The 21139-nt window shown below is 62.5% G+C and overlaps 2 protein-coding genes across 2 annotated transcripts in view; one reads left to right on the forward strand and one right to left on the reverse strand.

Moving 5' to 3' along the window:
• Positions 1 to 65, reverse strand: part of LOC119109812 (lysine-rich arabinogalactan protein 19-like) — a gene marked incomplete at its 5' end in the record, with an annotated part of 7571 nt that extends 7506 nt beyond the window's left edge. The window contains one exon of the mRNA XM_037233566.1: positions 7 to 65. Coding sequence (XP_037089461.1) covers positions 7 to 65 — 59 coding nt within the window. The remainder of the gene's footprint in view (positions 1 to 6) is intronic.
• A 2415-nt stretch (positions 66 to 2480) lies between these two features.
• On the forward strand, positions 2481 to 20340 carry LOC119110228 (uncharacterized). Its single transcript, XM_037233972.1, has 5 exons — positions 2481 to 2664; positions 11664 to 11706; positions 12041 to 12221; positions 15656 to 15774; positions 19386 to 20340. The coding sequence occupies exons 1-5, from the start codon at positions 2651 to 2653 to the stop codon at positions 19587 to 19589; spliced, it is 561 nt and encodes a 186-aa protein (XP_037089867.1). The 5' UTR covers positions 2481 to 2650; the 3' UTR covers positions 19590 to 20340.
• Positions 20341 to 21139: the final 799 nt, after the last annotated feature.

Raw genomic sequence — 21139 nt, forward strand, 5'->3', positions numbered from 1 at the left:
GTGAGCGTTGGCTGCGCCGCAGCGGTGAGCGTCGGCTGCGACGCGGCGGTGAGCGTCGGCTGCGACGCGGCGGTGAGCGTAGGCGGTGACACGGCGGTGAGCGTAGGCGGTGACACGGTAGTAAACGTCGGCGGTGACACGATGGTAAACGTCGGCGGTGACACGGTGGTGAGCGTAGGCGGTGACGCGGCGGTGAGTTGCATGGGCCGGCCAGCATACAGGCTCCGACACGGTGGCCGTTAATTACCGCGCCCGCTGTAGATGGGACAGCCGTATTTTTCCAGCTGTCATTTGATATTCAAAGACCGGCTCCTGCTTGATAAACGAGAGGCGATCAGCTGTTGACGAGAGTGCAGCGCCGCCCGGTCGGCCATCACGGGGCGCGCGGCCGCCGGAAGCCTTTGGGGCCTCGACAGGTCACAGGAGCGGACCCCGAGCACGGTCACGGAAGCAGGCCCCCTCCCGCGGGCTGCATGGAATCCCCGGTTGTTCCGAGAGCTGGGCATATACGGCATATCTGTCTTCTCACGGAGGAAACACTCAGAGGTTCCAGGAGTCTCGGGGGCCTAGCGTAGAGTTCCCGGTAGCTCCATGTAGTGCCCGGCATTTAGCTTAACCACCGGGTTAAGAAGCGGCGGCGGCTGTGCGAGCCTGGCACGGAAGCTCCGGGAGCCGGCCGTTCCGTCTGCGATGCCCCGCGGCCGTCGGGGGCGTGAAATCGGCGTCAGCGCGCTTCGTGCCTGCGGCGCCTCCACGGCCGTCGCGCCGACGCGGATCTGCAGAGGAACGGCCGCACATTCCCGGTCGGCTCACCGCACGCCGCCGCCGCAGACAATGGTGGCGCGCGTGTCATCCGGTGGCTGGCCGCGCCCTCCCCCCTCCCCCATCCAGGCGGACCCTCTGCACACGCTGCCCTCACTGGGAGGAGGTCAGCGTCACCCTGCGCTAGCGGTACCGGCTGGCGGTTCAGCCGTCATCCAGCCAATCGCTCGCTCCCCTGTGTTGCTCCATAGGCTACGAGGCCCGTAAATTCTTGGCAGGGATACAGGCAGCGAGTGTTTTACAAGTATTGATATCTGCTGCACACATCTTGCAATACATTTAGATTGACTTCGGACCGAGCTATCTAATGCTGCAGTTGTTGTCTCATGTAGCCAGATATGTAAACATATATACTTGCTGCGTGATGCTTAAATACACGCGCCTTTATGCACAGTTGTGGTGTAGTATTGATTAACTTTGCAGAGAGCTTATATACTGTTTGTATGCCAGCTTAGAAGTCCTTATTTTTCCACGTCTTTGCTGCTATTGTATTTTTTAGGATATAATATTTTGCATGTGTCATTACGTTCTAACGTTTTATAATAAACCATTCATGATGTATTCATTTAGTCCTGCTAAGTATGCTTTATTCTAATGTGTATATATATATATATATATATATATATATATATATATATATATAAATGTGTGTGTGTGTGTGTGGTGTGTGTGTGTGTGTGTGTGTGTGTGTGTGTGTGTGTTGTGTGTGTGTGTGTGTGTGTGTGTGTGTGTGTGTGTGTGTGTGTGTGGTGTGTGTGTGTGTGTGTGTGTGTGTGTGTGTGTGTGTGTGTGTGTGTGTGTGTGTGTATGTATAAGACCATCTTTTACCGTTTCATAAACAGGTAACAGCGAGCCCGAATATCTGCGTTTGGAGTAAATTTATCCAAAATATTTGTTCCATAACTCGGGAACGGGATTCAAAGGGCTTAATGCTGTATCTGACTGAGTGATAGTAATCTGCCACACAATTCGTTGCGCAATGCAAATTGCTGCGCGAATAAACTCACACGCAGTCAAAATATTTAATCGCAAACATCAGCTGCAACAGCGGCGCAAGCAGAACCGTATTGTAGGGCCCGGAACTCAGTGGAACCACATCATGTCGATTTGGAACTATCTGTTCGGAGCCATCTATCGTGAAATATGAAAAAAATACCAGGCCTAAGGGACAGCCCTCCCTTGGCTGCACCTGTCAGCCACACATTGAGCGCCGCACAGACAAGTCATCATACGCATAGGATTGGTCAAACGACACGAATAATGTATAAGTGCAGGTCTGACATATAAACGCCTAAAGCTTCGTTTAACGCTTCAAAATGCCGCTTGTAGTTGAGGCGAGTTAAAAACGATTTTGAGACGAGCACGCCAGGGTGACACCGCCAGCTTCACTGCCCCGCCGTCATCGCCTTCGGCGGCCGTGTGCTGCGTGGCACGCGCCATCACCTAGCACCGCCGGCCGGTCGCGGCCTGACCTGCCGTCAGCCCGGGGCGATCCGGCCAGCCGGCCGCGGCCAGCCGGCGTCCCGGGCCGGCCGGCGCCGTCCCCTAAAAACCCCCACCGGCCCGGCGCGGCCGCCCATTGGCCGGCGCCCGGTCACGTGACCGCCGCGATCATTTAGACGTGTGACTTGCCGGCCGCGCTAGTGCGCGCTGGAGCCGGTGCTAAGTGAGGTGTGCATCTGCCCTCTCCGCGAGCTGCCAGAGGCGGTCCGAGCGAGCCGTGGCGGCGGGCCCCAGTAGTATGTGCCCGACCGCGCCGACGTCAGTGACCGCTGACTCCAGTCCCGGATCCTGCACGCCCTCATGAGGTGTAACGCGACAACGCCCCATGTACATATCTAAGTAGGTCACGCTTCTGCACTTCACTGTGTTGGTGTTTGTGAACTGTGTGTTTCTGGGCAGGTGCTGTTTCACTTGAGTGCCGCCCGCCCTCTGCTCTGAGACAATGCGCACTTGCTTGGCCTCGACTGTATGGCTGTTCAACTGTGGCGAAGATGCGTCCTGATTTCCCTCTAAACAGACAGTCGGCACTAAAACGGCCATAAAACCACTCAAGGCAATCAAATAAATCACGATCATAAATTAGTATAATTGAGCCATTTGAGGCAGCGCAGCCCCCGTTGTCAGCCCGTCTGCCGGTGGTGCTGGCGCGCGTCCCTGCTCGGCCGCGTTGCCTGTGTCCGGTCAGGTACCCGATAGCGCCGCCGAAAACAGGTGAATGGCCATGGTCGAGGCACTATCAAGGCCCGTGCAGATACGGCTTTGTTTCGATGCAGGTACTGCGAGTGTGCCGTGTTACGCGAGCGCCTGGGCGTGCCGGGGCGTAAGTCGCCGGTCGGGGAGCACATTCCTCGCGCCGGCAGAGGCGAGTGGCGCGACGTCGACCGTGCAGACGGCTCCGGCGCCGCCTGTTATCGGGCCCGCGCCGCCACCTGGACGCGCTTCCAGCTGGCCGATTTAGCTACAAATCGCCTTAGACTGCGGGCACAAAGCTTGCCGCTTCGGCGGCGGGCCGGGCGGTGGGTTGGGCGCGCGCTGCTCGATCGGGCTCAGTTCGGTGCCGCTCGGACCCCGTCACAAGTGCCAGCTTCTGTCAACCCTCGCCGCGGCCGGCTCGTTAGCCGCCCGGCCGCCCCTCCAGGTCCGTTTGAAAGGCGATAGATTGGGCGCGGTGGCCGGCGCGCCGGAGCCGCGCGCCGATGGCCGGCGCTGGCGGGCGCGGACCGGGCCGGGCCGGCCGCGGCTTGACCCTCGGCAGCCGCAGGCGCCGCCCGCACGCGCCCCTCCGCCGCCAGCCGCCCATTACCGACAACGGCGACTCGAGCAGCCATTATAAGCGAATCGCGTTTGTCCCCAAAGGAATGTTAAGGATTCTTTAACGAGCAGGCGCTGGATTAGGCCGGGGGCACGCGGGCCTTACCTGGGACGCGCTCAATGCCCCATCATAAAATGTCACCATTGTGTGCGCAGGCGGCCTCAGTAAATCGTGGCGCGGCCGCTCCGGCGCGGAGGGACCGGACCGAAGGAGCGCGCGGTGTCCTCGGCCGGTGGCGGCCCGGAGTCGGCGGCCCCGGCTTTCACCGGACCCCGCGGCGCAGGGCGCAGGGCCGCCGCCCCGGGCCGGGTCACGCACAGGTCGTGAGCACTCGGCGCCGCCGGCGGCTGCCTCACCGCGGCGCGCTGTTGCCGGGAGCCCGGCCGCGTCCGTCAGTCAGTGGCTCCGCGTTCTCCGATATCGCCGCCCGGGCGCTGCGGCGGGCAGGTCCAGCCAGCGGCGAGCGGTCCGTGCTGGTTGGGCACTGTTCGCAGACAGATCACGGCCACGAGAATGCAGTTCCCTCGGTTGAGTCGGATTGAGATGGGATTACGTGATTCCTCTTCGTCGACGTTCCGACCTTCGAAATGTGTGCCATAGCGTGTGAAACTGCGATGTCGGTTGCCTTTGGTTCGCTCCCGAGGCTGTCTGTATCTGGCTCGCTCGTCTCACCCAGCTGGGCTCAGCTCGTCCTCCGAGCAGCCGAGTTCTGCGCCGACGCCGGCGCCAAGCTGTGGCGATGCAAGCTGCCGGCCGCGCCTCCCGTCGCCGGCTGCAGGCGCGGCCGATCAGGCCGGCTTTCATTAGGTATGCAGACAGAATAGGGGACTCCTGTGAGGCCGTCGTCGATACCATCGGCGTCAGACAGATCAGACCTCGCTCGCCGGCCACCGAATCAAAACTCATGCCGATTAGGATCGATCGCAGCGAACAGGCGGCGCGGCTTCTAATTACTTCAGCCGCTTGACGAAACCATTTGTGGCCGGCCGGTACGGCCGCCCCACCGCCGGGCGCCGGGAGCAGGACACTGCCTTCTCTTGCTCCCCCCATCTTCCGAGCTCCGGGCGGGGGTGTGTGGTTGGGCTGCGGCCCGGCTCGGACGCGGCCGTCTCCTGAGGTCGCCAGTTCGCGACGGCGAAGGGTCGGCCGGTCCAGTGACCACCATCGGCGGCAGATACCATCGGTCCGGCGCCGGCGAACGGCGCAAAGTCGGCGTAAGCCGTGCAGCTCTGTCACATCCACTCCAGCCTACTGCCGTGCCGACGCCCGCCTGCTGAAGGGATCGCGCCTGGTGCGTGCCGGCTCAGTCGCGCGCGTGGCCGGCTGCGCGAGCCGTGCGGGCATTCCGCCGCGGTCATCTGAACGGTGGGCTCGTTCACCGGCGACCGGCAACATTAAACCGCGGCCAGTGCCGTCAGGTAGCCGGCCCGGCGTCGGCCACGTGCAGCGAGAGCGAATAAAACGCCGGCCGCTGCACAAGCGCCGGGCTTGCATCGGGAGAAACAAGTTATTTTTATGATTATTTGCTAATAACTTATCGGTGAATGCCCATTAACTTAAGCGGGGTAGCAAGGAGCCGCAATTATTCTATAAATATTCGGATCACGTCTGTCCCATCTTCTTTAATTGCCGTACATGACACGGACTATGCCCCCTGACCTACAGTACCGTCTAATTACTGTCCCTTGCAAATGACTCATTGCCCGATCGACTATATGATCCTCCGTAATTGCCGCGGAATGAGCTGCGCGTTTGCCGCGCGCACTTCATCATGCTTTCTGTGAAGGCGGCCATATTTCGTGGCGCCGCCGGATCGAGCGTGAACTCTGAAGGGCTGGCTCGCGGCGGCGGCGGCGGCGGCGGCGGCGGCGGCGGCGGCAGGGGAGGTGGCGGCCTATGGGCGGGTGGCTCAGCCCAGCTTGCGGTGCCTGTCGCCCTGTCCCGGTGCGGCTGTCGTGCTGCGTCACTGCCGACGCGCTCAGACTTTCCCGCCCATCAGCGCTCGCTCGCAGAACTGGAGGCGGCTCTCGACAAGCGGCACTGTCTCGTTCTAAATTTACAACTTGATGGCCGTGTTCCCAGAGCAGTCGGATCAATAATCCCAGATTGTCGGCAGATTCCCTGTGTGGCGTATAGCCTGCTGCGGAGGCCGATGCTGTGATTTGATAATCAACCACAGCTGGTTTATTTCGGCCGCTGCCTGTCCCCACGACCGGTGCGTGCCGACCTCTGCTGACTTCCCTGACCTCTGGGTCGGCCGGGGTCGCCCGGCCGGCGCGGCGTGGGCCGGGGAGGAGCCGGAGAGGAGACGCCGACCGCCGCCCGGTCACCGTTCATCAGATATCCCGAGCCCCCGTCGGCTCGCCTGCCCGCCTGTCAGAGCCCCTCTCGTTAAAAACGCCGCCGCCCGACAGCCGATGAGCTTGCAGCGACGCGGCGGCGCGTTTCGAAAGTCCGCGGCGCGCGATGGGCTGCCCCGCGTCGGCGCTAGATTCGAGTCGACTTGTGGCTGAGAGCCGGCGCGAGCAACGCGGAAGTTTGCGCGGACGCCGCCGCGTTTGAAGGTGCCGCCGGGCGCGAGGCGCCGCCCCTCGTCGAGCTCTCGGACGACACCGGTGGCGTCGGGCGGAGCCTGTTGCCACCTGGGCCGCTCGCGACGCGGAAAACAACCGAGCTTTGTTTATGCATGCGGCGGCGCCGTGCCGTGCAGTCGCTCGACCTTGTCGGCATAGCGGAGTAGAAATTAACCTCTGGCCTGACGAACGCCTCGCCGAGGATACTATCATTTATGGTAATGCAGTGCCTCGAGTGAAGCCCGCCAGCGAGCACACTTTTTCTATCAGCCGCCACCCCTCCGGCGCGGTGACGCACTTGGAAGAAATCGCCCCGAGAGGCGCCGCGGCCTCGGCGCGTGCGCTGTTCTCGTGTGGGGCGTCCCGCCAGAAGCTCTCACCGCACACGTCACCGTCTTTACGGTACACGTCAGCGGCCCTTAAAGTACGCGTCAGTGGCTTCCATACGGTGCGTCAGTGTCCTCTAACGTACGTGTTAGCGGCCTTAACGGTACACGTCAACGGTCTTTATAGTATGCGTCAGCGGCCTCTCCAGCATGCGTCAGCAGCCTTCACGCGGTGCGTTAGCGTCACTTGTACACGCCAGATGCTTTTACCGCGCACACAGCGGCATCCGCAGCAGAGGCCTCAGACCTCTGCACCTTAGGGCAGAGGAGTTATATCATGCGTCAGAGTGCTTACTGAGCAGCATCAGCAGCCTTGACGATGTGTGCCAGCGGCCTTTACAGCACCCGTGAGCGCACTTGACGGTAGACATCAGCGGACTTAACTGCACATGCCAGTGGTCTTTACAGCATTCGCCAGCGGCTTTTTCGTCTCGCCGTCAGCCGTCTTTAACGTCAAATTTCAGAAGTTTTTTTCTTCTTCTAGCATTGGAATGTATGCATCGGGCTAAGCATTTCATTTGAGGGATCTATCAACGAGACTGGCACTGCCTGACACCGAGACTGCATGACGCTGAGACTGGCACTTCCTGACACCGAGAGTGCGTGATACTGAGACTGGCACTGCCCGACACCGAGACTGCATGACACTGAGACTGGTGCTGCCTGACACAGAGACTGCGTGACACTGAGACTGGCACTGCCTGACACCGAGACTGCATGACACTGAGACTGGTACTGCCTGACACCGAGACTGCGTGACACTGAGACTGTCACTGCCTGACACCGAGGCTGCATGACGCTGAGACTGGCACTGCCTGACAACGAGACCGCGTGACACCGAGACCGCGTGACACTGAGACTGCATGACACTGAGACTGGCACTGCCTGACACCGAGACTGCATGACGCTGAGACTGGCACTGCCTGTCACCGAGACTGCACGACGCTGAGACTGGCACTGCCTGTCACCGAGACTGCATGACGCTGAGACTGGCACTGCCTGACACCGAGACTGCGTGACGCTGAGGTTGGCACTGCCTGACACCGAGACTGCGTGACACGGAGACTGCGTAAGGCTGTACCAAATTAAAAAGGTTGACGTTCTCGACTTTCGTTTGTTAAGATATGTCCTTAGCAAACTTGAATATTTTTTAGTTGGCCAAAGCGATTAGTAGCTTAACCGGCAGGGGCGGCCTTTACAGCGCGTGTCAAAACCCGCAATGTCCTGATTGATAATGCTGCTAAAAGAAGTCTCACAGTATATTTCCCAACCATGCGGAAACATCGCTGCCGCCCACAGCCCCGGCGGCCTTCGTGACATTCCTGGATGACGGTTTAGCGGGTATTTGCGGTGTTGGAGATGGTAGCGGGTCAGGCCGCGGCTGGGGGAACCGGCCGGCGGGCTCGCTGCCGGCAAGACCGGCCTGTTGGTGCACGGACCGACAGCCGACCGATCGTATCTCCCGGGAAGCTTGTACCGATCGGCCTAATCGCCCTTGTGCGGCCGCCGAATCCTTTAATCTCGCCTTATTGATCAATTAGACGACATCCAGCGCCCATTTATTATATGGTCGGCTTGTTTTGGGACGCGCGGACCGCACGAAAGAACGCCGTGCGTTGGAAGGGTGCTGGGCTTTTAGCGCCTCACTGATGCCTGCCTGTCGTAGTCGGCTCAGCGTTCAAACCGGTCCTAGTGTCCGCGGCGCGCTCAAGACGCTTGCGATCATGATGACGGGAGAGAACCGTTTGATTAGAATTGCGCAATATGCTCCGGCGGTATCTATCGTGAGGACTTTTGGTATTGCGTTTCGTCAGCGTCGCCGGCCGGCAAGACTTCGGGACTGGTCTGCAGGGCGCCTGGGACTCTGCGAAGGGACCGATAGGCCCCCTCCCCCCCCTGGCCAGAGCCCGTGCCAACAATGGGCCGGACCGCCGTCGTCGTCACGGGGCACTGGCGCCAGCGGCCGCGGTCATGACGACGGTTGCTGCATTAGACACGGAGCCGGGCCGGCCGGCGCGGCCGACGTGCAGTACGACCGCGCACGGCCGGCCGGCGCACACGCGCGCCCGCCGCGCCGGCGTGCCGGACGACCGCCGCGTCAGACGCGGCGCGCCGGCGACGGCTGGGTCGGCGGGTGCGGCCCGTGCCGCCCCGCCGGCCGGCGCGCCGCGCGCCGCCCCGAAGATTTACACGGCTGTCCTCGGCCGCCGGTGGATGGGTCCACGTGCCCTCGGAAACGGCCGGGCCGCCCTTTCCATAGAAAGGCCGTTTTATTTTTATTTTTATGCCACCTTTTGCTTGGCCTGTCGTAAATCTCGGCTGACTTCCTCCGACCATCGAAGATAGGTGGCGATAATCACCCCCGGCCCGTTTATGTCTTTATAAAGTTAAATATCCCCGGCGCCTGTGCTGTAACTGCACTATTAGCGCTGCCATTGTGGGCCGGGCCGAGCCGGGCAGGGCGGCGGCGGTGACTCACGACTCTACTCACGGCCGGACCGCCGTAATGCGTTCGCCGCATGATCGGCGCCACGGTTTGACTCGATCGGGCCGCTTGCGATGCAGGCGCACACCCGCGCGCGCCGACGGCGCCAGCACGGCCACCGTGCACGGCGTGCACGGCCAGCGGCGTGCCGCGGTCCGCCGGGACGAAGCCGGCATTAATCCAGCGGCCGCCGCCACCCTGCCGCGTCGGCCGCGCGCGCCGCTTACTCAGGACCCCTTATAAAATGAACAAATTGTATCGGGACAATGGTGGCGACAAAAACTGACGGCAATAGATGGCGGGCGTTGTGCAAGGGTCGGCGGGCGCAGCGGCGCGATTTGTCTGCCCTAAATGGCCGGTGCGGCGCCGGCTCCCGGGCCGCGTCACATGATCCGCTGCAATCAATAAGGCTTACGGTGACCCGGCGCGTGCCGCCAAGGTCGCGCGGCGCCCGGCCGCCGCGCCGCGTCGCCGCGACACCGCCGTTCGGGGAAGCGGTGTCGCCGGACCAGCCTGCCGACCGACCGAGAGCTGTCGCTCGAGCGGGCGACGGGCCGGACCGCAGCGCCGGCCGCCGAACGCCACCGGCCGCGCGGTAAACACCCGGCAATAGGTGGCCACTTAGGCGCGCGGGAGGGCATGTCGCCACGCGGACCGCCACGCGATGCATTAGCCGCCGGAAAAGCCAAACAAACCATTTCGCCGTCGATTGTAATGCATGAGTTTGCCAGGCCGGTGACGGCGAGTGGCAAGCGAGATGGCCATCTGAGCGGCGGCCGCCGCGCCGGTACACATGCTAACTGAATATAATTGAATTTAGTTATTGGGGGCTCTCCCGCCATAGATGGGCGTTTACAGGTGGCGCTCGGCAGGCTGTGTTCGCGACTACAAGCAGCTGCGCCATATAGAACAGCAATCCAGCTGCTTCCCTGCAAACAAATCAACCCAGGGCAGCTCGTGGGGTGTGCTGCCGGATGAATCCAGCTCGGCTCCTCGGAAATGCAACCAAGCATATCTCAAACCACACGCCGTTCAACTCGCCAGTCGGCCGCTCACCAGCGCTGCACGGCGTCGGTCAGGGCTCGCCGTCGTCGTGCCGAACTCCGGTAGCGCGGGAGCTGGACCTGAGCAGGAGCTCAGCTCGGCAGTGCAGGGCGCTCAGAGTTCTGGGAGTGACTGTGGGAGCTCGGCTCGTACGGAAGCGTTCGACTGTGCGGGAGCGGCCGCGTTCGACTGTACGGGAGCGACCGCGTTCGACTGTACGGGAGCGGCCGGGCTACCATGTGCGGCGTTTTGTGAACTAAACAGGTCTGCGGGGATGCTATATTGTCCCTAGCTGCTACCTTACAATTGTCAGTATTGAGAACATGGATGAAGATAAACCTAATTTGATTCAGTTTGTATCCGCGCAGTATTCCGTACGATATATATATATATATATATATATATATATATATATATATATATATATACCGTTTACCTGACGTACTGCGTATCTAAGCGACAACGTCGGTGACAGCAGGAAAATGCACACGCAGATGTTGCTCACATTCAGTGTTTGTGTTGGTGTAACACTGGACCGGTTGCCAGCATGGCTTCAGTTCTCGCTCCGACCGCGTCACCCAAGCGCTACATGTTTCCACCTCTCTCACGCACTCGCACCTGTGTTGGAATGCGGGCTGCACCTGAGCGGGAGCCGGGCCCCCTCGTACGGTAGCCGCGGCTGTGCCGGCGCCGCAGCTGGCCGCGGCCGGCGACGCCAGGCGTTGATACCCTATCTCAGTGTCCCGACTCAGAGACGGGGGGCCGCCGGACTTTGCCCGTCGTAACGCAGTCAGGACGGCGCCGCCCCTGCCCCGCCCCCGCCACCCTCTCAGGCCTCTCGGCGTTTTCCAGTCCCGCTCTGCCTGCGGTCCTCCGCCCGTGGTGTCGTGTATGCCTTCTGCTCTCTGCCCGTGATGTCGTCTATGCCGCCCGCGCTCCGCCCCGTGGTGTCAGCCATTGTTCACGTCTGTTTCGCGCCACTGTCGGTCGTTCTGTGGTCTGTGTCATCCCCTCTGGGATGGCCTGCGTTATGCTGGCTGTCCGTCGTCCTGTATCACTTTTCGACACTTTGCTCGGTGACCTCCGTCGTCCCTTTGTCCGTCGTTTTTTGACCTGTGCCTTCCCCCTGTGCGCCATACTGTGTCGTCCTCTGGTCTTCCGTCCTGCCACGTGTCCTCCCCGCTGTCCGCCGTCCGACCCTGGGGGGCAGGCAGGCAGTGGCCCTCCGCCGCCGCCGCCGCCGCCGCCGCCGCCGCCCGCTGACCGGCGCGGTGAGAGCGCGGCCGGCCGGCTCTCGCGGGGCCGCCGACGGGCACCGGGCGGCGCTCGAAAGCTGTGCAAATATTTGCCCCGCTCTCAACGTGGCCCGCCCTTGTGCGTTGATAACAGTGCGTGCGGAGTGCGTGCATTTCGGTGAGCGGGAGCTGCGCCCGATACGCCCGCTTGCAGACGACTGATTAAACGGACGTGCCGCTGAGAGCGGGGCCGGTGGACGCGAGCGCGCGACCTGGGACTCACGGCTCTCTCTTCTGTTGCAGGCGTGGGCCACAATTCGTTTTAGTTGCAAGTCTACTGGTGATGGTAAGTTGACGCTCTGGTTCGGCCGATCTGTTGTGAGCCGCGCTCATGTGGATGGGACAGGCTTTCTACTCCTGCCAAAAATGTCCGACACACGCCGGTAGATTTTTATAGTGATTCCGCTTTTGGAAGTTAATGACATTTCGTTCCTGCGCGCCAGCATTGTGCGCAGGAACGAAATGTCATTAACTTCCAATGTCAAAATCAAATGTCAAACAGGGTGCTGCACCGTGTCGTTACGCCGTACGTGTACCGCACTGCTCGGCCGCGCCCAGCGCCCAGAATCAGGAGCCGGAGCCGCGGCGTGCACCGCTGACGTGCCCCCTCTGTCGGCCAGTTGTCTCCGCCGAGGCGTGCGCACAGCCACCCGATGCTGAACGAAAACGACCAGCCGCCGCGGACCATGACGCGGGCGTACCTGTACAACGTCCGGTACGAGAGCTTCGTGTCCTTGCACCGGCCGCGGCGCCGCGGCAAATACCGTGTGGTCGCCCGCTCCGAGGAGAAAAACAGCCACAGTGAGTACTAGTGCGGAGCTGTCTCGGGGCTCACGCCGGGGCTCCCGGCTCTAGAGACACCGACCGGCGCCGTCGGCCGCGTGTGCGTGTGCGCGTGTGTGTACTGGCGCCGCCCCCGGCCGGGCGCGGCGGACGGAAGGGGCGCGCGGCCGCTGCGCGCGGCTCGTTGCGCAGCGGCCGAGAAGCGGGCCGCGAGACGTTTGGGGGCCGGGTCGGCGGCTATCGTCGCGAGCGCGGCGGTAGCGGCGTTCGCGGAATTTTCCGCGGTCGGCTATCGCGGCTATCCGGCACGCGGAGATAGCGGCGCCAATGTGCCCGCCCGGGCCGCCAATGTTGACTGTATGGACAGAAGCCGACGGCGCGGCGGCGCCGTTTGAGAGCGACATGTCCCGCTTTTAGACACCTGTGCTGATAACTGAGGAATTCTATTGGATAAAAAAAAAACGGGCCGCGTCGCCGTCGTAGCGTTGCCCCTCGACGGCAAAGCGTCGGCTGTGCAGTGACTGTGGGGACGCAGACATTAGTGACTCTTGAACATTTGCATTCATGAATTTTCCGCGAGCATTCATTTGTATTCATGTCGGACATTCATGGAGTAGCTGCCTAACAAAGACGTTTCTGACCTTTCGTTATCGGCTTGTGAGGATGTTTTTGTACCTTGAGAGTGTAGTATCCAACGGAACTGTCTTATCTAAATTTATTTCAAGCTTATATGCAAGGAAACACGCAACCATTTTACATATCATCTTGACACCTGGTGCCCACTATTAATTTATTGTAATATCTCGTCTAGGAGTGGAGGTGGCTTGTTACTAAGTAGCGTTCTGTCCCAACTAAACACTGGGTCCACATGCAAATGCGGCGCCACTTTGTAATTAATGAGCGCTCTAGAGACAGCCTGGCTTAAGCCTAATTAAATCATGCTTCAGGTTGATGTCGCAAGTATAATGGCCACCTCTGATGACCGCATATCTGGAGTCGTGACGTACGAGCACGGAGGCTCTGCCGGGCGACAACTGCGGCGCAGTTTTCGCTGGACTTTGTCGCCGGATCTCGCCTGTTTGTTTTGATCTCGCGAGACCTTGACAGCCACCCCGACGAATTCCTCCGCGTTCCTCGTCGTCGCGCGGGCTTCCGTTCCCCTGCCGTACGCCAGCGCGCAGCCGTGCCACGCTTCACGCCGGGCCGATGCGGCGCGCGCCCGACAGGGCGTCGATGATCGGGATTAATGGTATCTTGACGAGACGGCAGCGATACGATCGCGTGTATTGCAGGTGTTGGCGACCCGCGCGCGGATTACCGGGCGGGTAAACAGCCGCTCGGCCGTGTCCGGAGGCTGTGACCTTGGCGCCGGCGCTGCCGACTGCACGGGCTGCCGACAGACCTCCCGCCGAACATATCCTATCTTAACGGCGGTGTCCAAGGTAGCTGCGCTGGCTCATGCATCACGCTGAGCACGCGTTATCTGGACGTCGATGTCCGAGGTAGCTCCGCTGTGGGAACGCCTTGAAACTCAATACATGGTGGCGAGTTTCCTGAGAGGTTTAGCGTGGCGCCTGTCTCGCGGGCCTGGCTCTGTCTAACGACCGCGTACAGGACATGTTGTGACGCGGCGTCGGTTGCCACGGCCTTATCTATGACGGCCGGCAGGACGGGTATAGCGCAGTGGATTGGGGGTTTTGCGCCGGGCTTCCCGAAAAGCATGGGGCTGGCGCCGGCGCGCGCGTCTTCCCTGCCGGGGGTCGCAGCCCTCCCCCGCCACCGCGGTCTTAGCAGACATCCGAGTCTGGCAAAAACGCGCCACCTGAGTTACAGCCGCGCACAGCCGTTTACCTGCGCTTGGCTTTGAAATGAGTGTGCTGAATATTCGAGCTGCGCGGAGGTGTTGGTCAGCGCGCCACCGCACACGCCCCCTATCTTAATCGAATCACTCCCGCCTGGGCCAGCGAATGGCGCGCGGGGCGGACGCCGGTCATCTCAGATCAGGGGGTCCCCATTTCCATAACGCGCCGGCGGTTTCGTAATCGGAGTGTTGGCGCACGCTGTGCACTGCGCTCATTGGAATTTCATGTCGGAAATGTAATGTAGCAATTGTTGTTCTGGATGGCGGGTCACTGCGGGCCGTCGACTCATGGGCTTATCGGCCGGGCCCTGCGCTGTTTTTGCTTCCTGACGATTAGCACCCGCTGAAACCTTAGAAGCGAACTATCACGGCGGACAAACGGCACGGGCAGGTGTATCCCGCCGGAGATTACATAACGCCGCTCGCAGCGAGACTTTGTCAAAGTGGGCGCAGACGGGAACGGCACGCAAAAAACGGCTTCCACCCGTCCTCCCGATTTCGCGGGCCCACGGCAGTGCGTGGCGTTAGGGCGGGTCGGTCACGGCCGTTTTGGATGTGCGGTGGCAGAGAACGCGCCGGCGCAGCCCAGGAATGTTATCAGAGCCAATGAGAGATCAAGATAGGCGCGACAAAGGTGCCAGTGTATGATTACTTCTCCGATAAGCTGGTCTTTACGGGCGCCCTGCAAAAGTTCTCCCGAAATAGGAGTGTTTTTATTTTGGCGCGCTTTGTTTGAGGAGCAGGCTGCACTGTTAATTGCACTTTGATTTGTTTGCGGTGCGCGCTTTTTGTCGGCATTCCTCGCTGTCTTTCGGTGCAGTGCCAGTGATCAGCAGCCACAATAGCATTGTGCTGCACAGCGGGAGTGTGTGCCTTGTCGGGTGACGCTAGTCTCCGCCGGTGTTAGGCTCTTGTACACGCCTGCAGTCTCCGCAATCACCGGCGGCGTCGGAGCTGGCCGTCGGCCGGCGTTCCAGTCCCCCATTCATGAGGCGCCGAGCGACGGCGGCCGCTCAATGGCGCCGCTCTGTGGACAGCTGGCGTACGGCCGGCCGCGGTCCTGTGTACACGGCCTGTGTCAACACGACGACAGCCAACAGGCTGAAGCCGGGCGCGGCTTCTGTTACTCCCCGTCGCTTCCTCCAGCTGCGTCACTATCGGCAGGAAGCGGCCATCCCGAACGCATCGGCTTTTTGTCCGGCGGCAGAGGTCACACGTTGCATGTCGAAAGATGATGCGATACCGATCGGCGCCACCGGGCTGCAATTTGGCCGCAGTGAGTGATCAGCCTTTGTTTCTGCGCCGCCTGTCGGACGCGCCGAAGGGTGGCAGCGCCGCGGTGGCGGCGGCGGCTCACTGCGCCGCGCCGCGCCGTTTTTGCCGCCCCGTATCAGTCGCTCAGGACGTCAGCTCGTCTGGCACGGCGGCATCACGCGACGGCGTGATTACAGGGCGCGGGTGGGCAGCTGCGGCCACCGCCGCCGCCGCCGCCGCCGCCGCCGCCGCCGCCGTCGCCACCCTGCCCCTTCGCGCCGGCGCGCCGGCGCTGCGGTCGCGACGGTGCTGACCCAGCTCTCCCGCTCCATTGCAGGCTTGCTCCGGTTCGAGACCGAGTTAATCACGAACGATACGAAGATCTTCTTCAACATTTACAACGAGAAGGCGAAGCGCTACATCTGCTTCAACAAGCGCGGCCGCGTGCGAGCAGCGGTAAGTGAGTGGCCGCGCCGGGCAAGGGCTGGTGCGCGCGCGCGCCGGTCGAGCGGGTCCGCAGTGTCAGCGGGCAACGTTCCACCGGCGGTGGCGGGCCCGAATTGGCCACCGCCGCGCCGCTGCGCGACGCGCCCGCTCTGTTTGCCTCGTGCGCTAATGGTGTTTGTATGTAGGAATGTATGTAAACCGCCCCGTCCGTGATTGACTGGCAGAGCTCTCGGACGCTGACCCTCCTCTCTGCGCGCGCGCGCGCGCGCGCGTTTACTTAACGCACTCCACTCTCACGCGATTAGAATAGCTATCTCAATTGTCGGCGGACGAGAGATGGTGCCACACGGCATGGCCATGGCCAATGTGTAATGGCCGGGTCAGTGAGCGCCGGACGCCGGCTGGCCGGCCGCTCGGCCGCTCGGCCGCTAATTCTTCCTCTGTTTTAGTCCCATTGCCGTTCCGGTGCGTCTCGGGTAATTTGTTAACTGGCGGTGTGGTGACGCGCTCGAAATGAGAGTGCTGGCCGGCCGTGGCCAGCGGTCGGCGGCCTCCGGTTTGATCCTGCGCCTCGCGCCGGTGGTCCTGGGCGCTAACGAAACGTTCAAACTGCCGGTAGCGGGCGGCCGCGGCCGGGCCAGCGCCGCCGCCTGGCCACCGGGGGCGGAGCGCCAGTGACACCACGCAGCCCTGCCGGCCAGTCCAAGCGGCCGGGGCACCGGCGGCCGGTGTCTGGCTCTGGCCCGGCTCGGCCGCGGCTGTGGGCGCCGGAGCGGCCGAGAGGCACCGGAGCGGCGCGCCGGGCGGCCGCTCCGGGGACTGTCAGCGGCCACCCAGCTCATCTGGCGGGGCGGGGCAGCACCCTGTGATTTGGCCGGCGGGCCGCCGCCGCCGCGCAGAGATGTGGACCGGCCGCCTGACACCGGCCCCGCTGAAAAACAATGCCGCCGCCGCCATTACCGCCCCGGCGCAGCGGCCGCTGCTCTCCAGAAATTAGCTCACCAGCTCGGGTTAATTGGTCGCAGCGTGGTCAGTGTGGGAACACCGACGGCGGACGGGTGTCGCCAGCGACGCGCCGCCGCCGCGCCGCCCAGCCTCGAGCCGTCTTGCCGGTGGACGTGTTGTCCCCGCTCTCCGGGTCGGCAGGACGCGCTCCGCCTCTGTTGCCGATCCGACGCCGCCGCCTCGGCCGGCCATTTATCTACGAGGGCCATTCAGACAATAGCGTTTTTGCACGTCGCATTGTCTTTGACTAATTTTCCTATTCATACAATGACGGACCCCGGAGGAAGCCAATTTCTTGTGCGTATCGGTGTCACAGAAACAAATATTGGCATGCCAGCTGGTTTTCTTCCTGGGGCTTGTCGAGAATCGAGGACTAGGAACTAAGCTATCGTCAGATACCGGATCATGAAAGGGAGCTTCCATCCCGCTCATTGGGCAATGTTTCACGTCCCCGGTGGCGACAAGCGCTGCGAGAAGAATTGTGTACATTGCAACCGTAGCGATTGTATGCATTACACGACAGGTACAACCGTAAATAATCGAATGTTCTTGTCGAGAACACGCTGTTCATGCTATTCATACATTGCTGAGCCGCACCATAATCTTGTATATCATAGTTCAGCCTATCTGCCTCAGGAAAGAATGAGCAGGTCCGCCGAATCATTAGGCCGAAGTCATTCCAGCCCACTTAGCCCCGCCGACGGCCCTACGCCCAGCGTTGTGAAACGGTGGTGTGATGTTCCGATAGTGATTTGATCCGCTCCTAGGGATCAAACCACTGTGGACGCGGAGTGATCCCGACTGGCGTGGATTACAGGTAATCAACGATCCCACCACTCGCCGGCTCTTTTATCGATGGCATCCGGCCGGTGATGGCCAGTTGATCGCCGCCACCTCCCGCCACTTTGTTTCCCGCCGTTGTTTATCCGCGGCGGTGTGTGTTGATGGCTGCGCGGCGTGTTTTGACGTCTGCACACTTCGCGCTGGCTGCGCTACGGTCGGCCTGTTACGCGTCAGCGCGCTGGAGCCGCGGAAGCCGGCAGCGGCGCCGCAGCATTCAGCTCGTTAATTGACCGAATCACGTCCGTGAGGGCTTGCCGCGCGCCGGACACTTGTTGCAGTCGAGCGGCAGAGCCTCGCTTAGGGCCTGCCGATCCCTGCCGCCAGCTTCTCGGCGCCGGCTGGAAACGAGTTCGACGGCTCGCAAATTATTCATATTGCATTTGCATCACAATGAGCTGGCCGGTGCTCGGTTCCAATGACAAAGCGTGCGTGGCAGCGGCGCGGCCGCCGATGAAGACGAATGGGCGGTGCGAGGAGGCGTGTGTGGCCGCGTCCGCGGAGCCTTTCACCGCGGCCCGGCTGCCGCAGAGGTGACGCGCCGCCCACAGCCCGGCACGTGCAGCGGCCAGCCCGCAGGCCCGCCCGTGCGCCGACCGTGCGGCAACGGCCCCAGCGCTGCCCACCCTGCAGGACGGCAAGATTTTAGTGTTTGGACACTAGCAGAGCAAATAGAGGTCGAAGTTTGCCCAGACCGCGGTGGCGCCAGGGTTGCGGCGCGCGGCGGCCGCTTCCCGCCACATCATCGGGCCGGCCTGACCGGGCCGGACCGATCCGCTGCACGGGCCGCCGGCTCGGCCGGCTGCGGCAGACACGGGCGGTGGCCGGCTGAAGCACGGCATCGCGGCGCCGCGTCCAGGAGACGCCTCCACACGGCAGCCGGTCCGAGAAACGCCATCGGAGTTCCGCGTCGGGCGCGGTGCATGCCGAGCTCGGGAAAGCCTGGCCGAAAGGCTGCTCCGCGGAGCGCCGGCGGGCCGCTGGCCGAGGGCGGCGGCGCGGCGGCCGGCCGGACGGCGGCGGTCCTATCGCGGGGCTCGCGGGAACGGCGGTGGCCAGAGCCCGCGGCCGACCGGAGCTGCTCCGGCTCGAGACGAGCGGCTCTCGGCAGATTAACACTCGGTGGTAAACAGCCGACCACCGGGCGGGCGCGGGGCTGCCGGTGGCGGCGGGCGCCGGCGCCGGCTCCGCGCCGGCCGCCAGGATTAGACACTGGCGGACGTGCCTGTCCGGACGTCCAGCCGATCCGCGCAGCGCCTGGCGCCGCCGCGCTTCCGACCGCCTCCTGACCAGGACAACGGGCGCGCTCGTGCTCCGGGTGGGCCGACTGTCACGACTCGGCGTGACGCCTCTCCCAATATCCAAGCTATTCCAGATGGCGGCGATTTTTACCACGTGCACGACTTGTAAGCCCACGGCTCGTCGCAAATTATCAGGCGCTAAATGCGGTCAGAATGCTCCACCAAGGTCAATTGCACAAAATGCAGTTTTATCAACGGGAGAAAGTTCTATAACTCTGGATTCAATGCCGTCACCTCCAGCTTTCTATGTACCTCTAGCTTAGCAGCCGATTCTGTAGCGAGATGTGGCGCAATTCGCATGCAGACCACGCGTGCAGACCACGTGTGCAGACCACATGTGCACAAGTGCGTGAGACACCCGCGCGATGCCCGGCCAAACTGGCGAGGAGGGAGGCTGTCGCCATGTCGCCGCCCTGCTCGTCCGTGCCCCGTGTCGCGTGGCGCCCGACTCCAGCCTGTTCTCTGTCGTTTCAGAAGCGCCGGAACAACAAAAACCTGACCTGCCGTTTCCGCGAGAGGTTGCACGTGCGGACCGAGGTGTTCCAGTTCTTGGCCGACAAGGGCAAGGGCGCGCTCAGCTTCAACGGCAAGAGGAGGCGCGCCGTCCTCAGGCCACCGACAGATCAGAACGGCCGTTGGCCTAATTCAACCAAATTCACCAAAGTTCCTCTGCATTGACAGGCCGTCGCTGAGGACGAGGCGGCGGCTGGGCGCGCACATTGCGCCGAGGCGCGCGAAGAGTGATATCCCAGCCAGACTCTAGGCGATCGTTGTTATGTGGCCGCGCGCAGTGTGTTCGCGCTCGTGTGCGTGTGCGGAGGCGTGCCATTGTTGTTTCACTCATGCGCTGTTTTGCTCAAAGCCATCCCATGTTTGTCTGGGTGCGGTGGCCGACCAGCCTCGTTAATAATCATTACGTGTCGTAGTTGATCATTCGCATTTGCCGGCTTTGCGCTTCAATGGACTCTTAATTTCATTATCGCGGCGTCTGATTGGTCGGGGTGAATATTGGGCGCTCGGGCTGGCGGGCTGATGAATTTGGCGCGACCCAGCAGCTGCCTGGCCGGAATCAATTTCCACTCTTTCGGCGCTGCCCATCAAAACAAAACCAAATTAGTCGGCTTCCGTGCGCGGCGTCACCTTCACGTGGCAGATGGCGGCGTTTAATTAGCGAAAACAGGCTTTAATTGCCGCGGCGGCCGGCGGCGCGGCGCCTATCTCTGACCATCGGCAAGCGCACTCGTCAATAGGTCAGCCGGGCTCCTCCAATGGTCGATTAAACCGTTTACGACGTGGGTGCGCTGAGACCGTCGCTTGAGCCGCTCGTAACGGCTCAATCAGCCACGACACCGGTCCCATTATTACGCAGTCAGCGCCGGCCAGCCTGCCGAAAAAAACCCGGTCGGCCACATCCGCCCGGCCGCCCGGTAACGAGACCGGCGGACGGCGCGGCTGCCGCGGCCGCTCTCGAGCTGGCGCAGGCCGGCGGCGACGACTCCCGCGGCGGCCGCCGCCGCTCTCGAGCTGGCGCAGGCCGGCGGCGGCGACTCCCCTCGGCCGCCGCCGCCGCTCTCGAGCTGGCGCAGGCGTGCCGGCGGCCGCGCGTGCACGCCATTAGTGTCCGCATCGGCGGCCGTGCCGTGCACCGTCGCCTCAGCTGCGGCCCGTAATTGCCGGTTACCGGCGCGATAATTGTCGCCGGCTATCGACACGACGGCCGGCCCTGGCCGCCCAGACGTCAGCCGATCATTACAAATGAGCCGCGCTTCCTCCGGTAAACAGGGCGCCGCCCGTGCCGCCATTTCGCCGCGCCGCGTGCGGCCGCGTCCGGCTGGCGTTGCGTCCTCGCGAACGCGCCCATTACCTGACGTATCAATTCCCGCCGGCGTCACCCGGCTCTAAGTCCGTCTATCGGCCTCAAACGACCCGCGCCGCTCTTATCCGCCGCAGGAAAAACGCACTCGCCGCCGGTTTTGCTCGTTACTGCCCCTGTTGCGAATGGTGCGTCGACGAGAGCCATCAGGACGCGCGTGCGCGCCGCGACGCGGGCTCGCCGGCTTCCATTGCGGCGCGGCGACGGCGATGGCGCGGCGCGCGCCTTTTTGTGACGCCGGCGCCCCCGCCGCCGGGGCGTGAGACAAAGCTGCTCTTGGGAGGCTCTTCGGTCGCCGCGCCCGGGCTCCCTTCATGCGCGGCCCAACTGGAATCTCTCACTGTGCGCCTTGCGG

This window comes from Pollicipes pollicipes, unplaced genomic scaffold, assembly GCF_011947565.3.
Source record: "Pollicipes pollicipes isolate AB1234 unplaced genomic scaffold, Ppol_2.1 Scaffold_7231;HRSCAF=8579_pilon_pilon_pilon, whole genome shotgun sequence".
Lineage (NCBI taxonomy): Eukaryota > Metazoa > Arthropoda > Thecostraca > Pollicipedomorpha > Pollicipedidae > Pollicipes > Pollicipes pollicipes.

Coding starts and splice junctions, on each gene's coding strand:
- LOC119110228 (XM_037233972.1), top strand. Junction 11,707..12,040: donor TTGCAAGTCTACTGGTGATG/GTAAGTTGACGC, acceptor TCTGTCGGCCAG/TTGTCTCCGCCGAGGCGTGC. Junction 12,222..15,655: donor CGAGGAGAAAAACAGCCACA/GTGAGTACTAGT, acceptor GCTCCATTGCAG/GCTTGCTCCGGTTCGAGACC.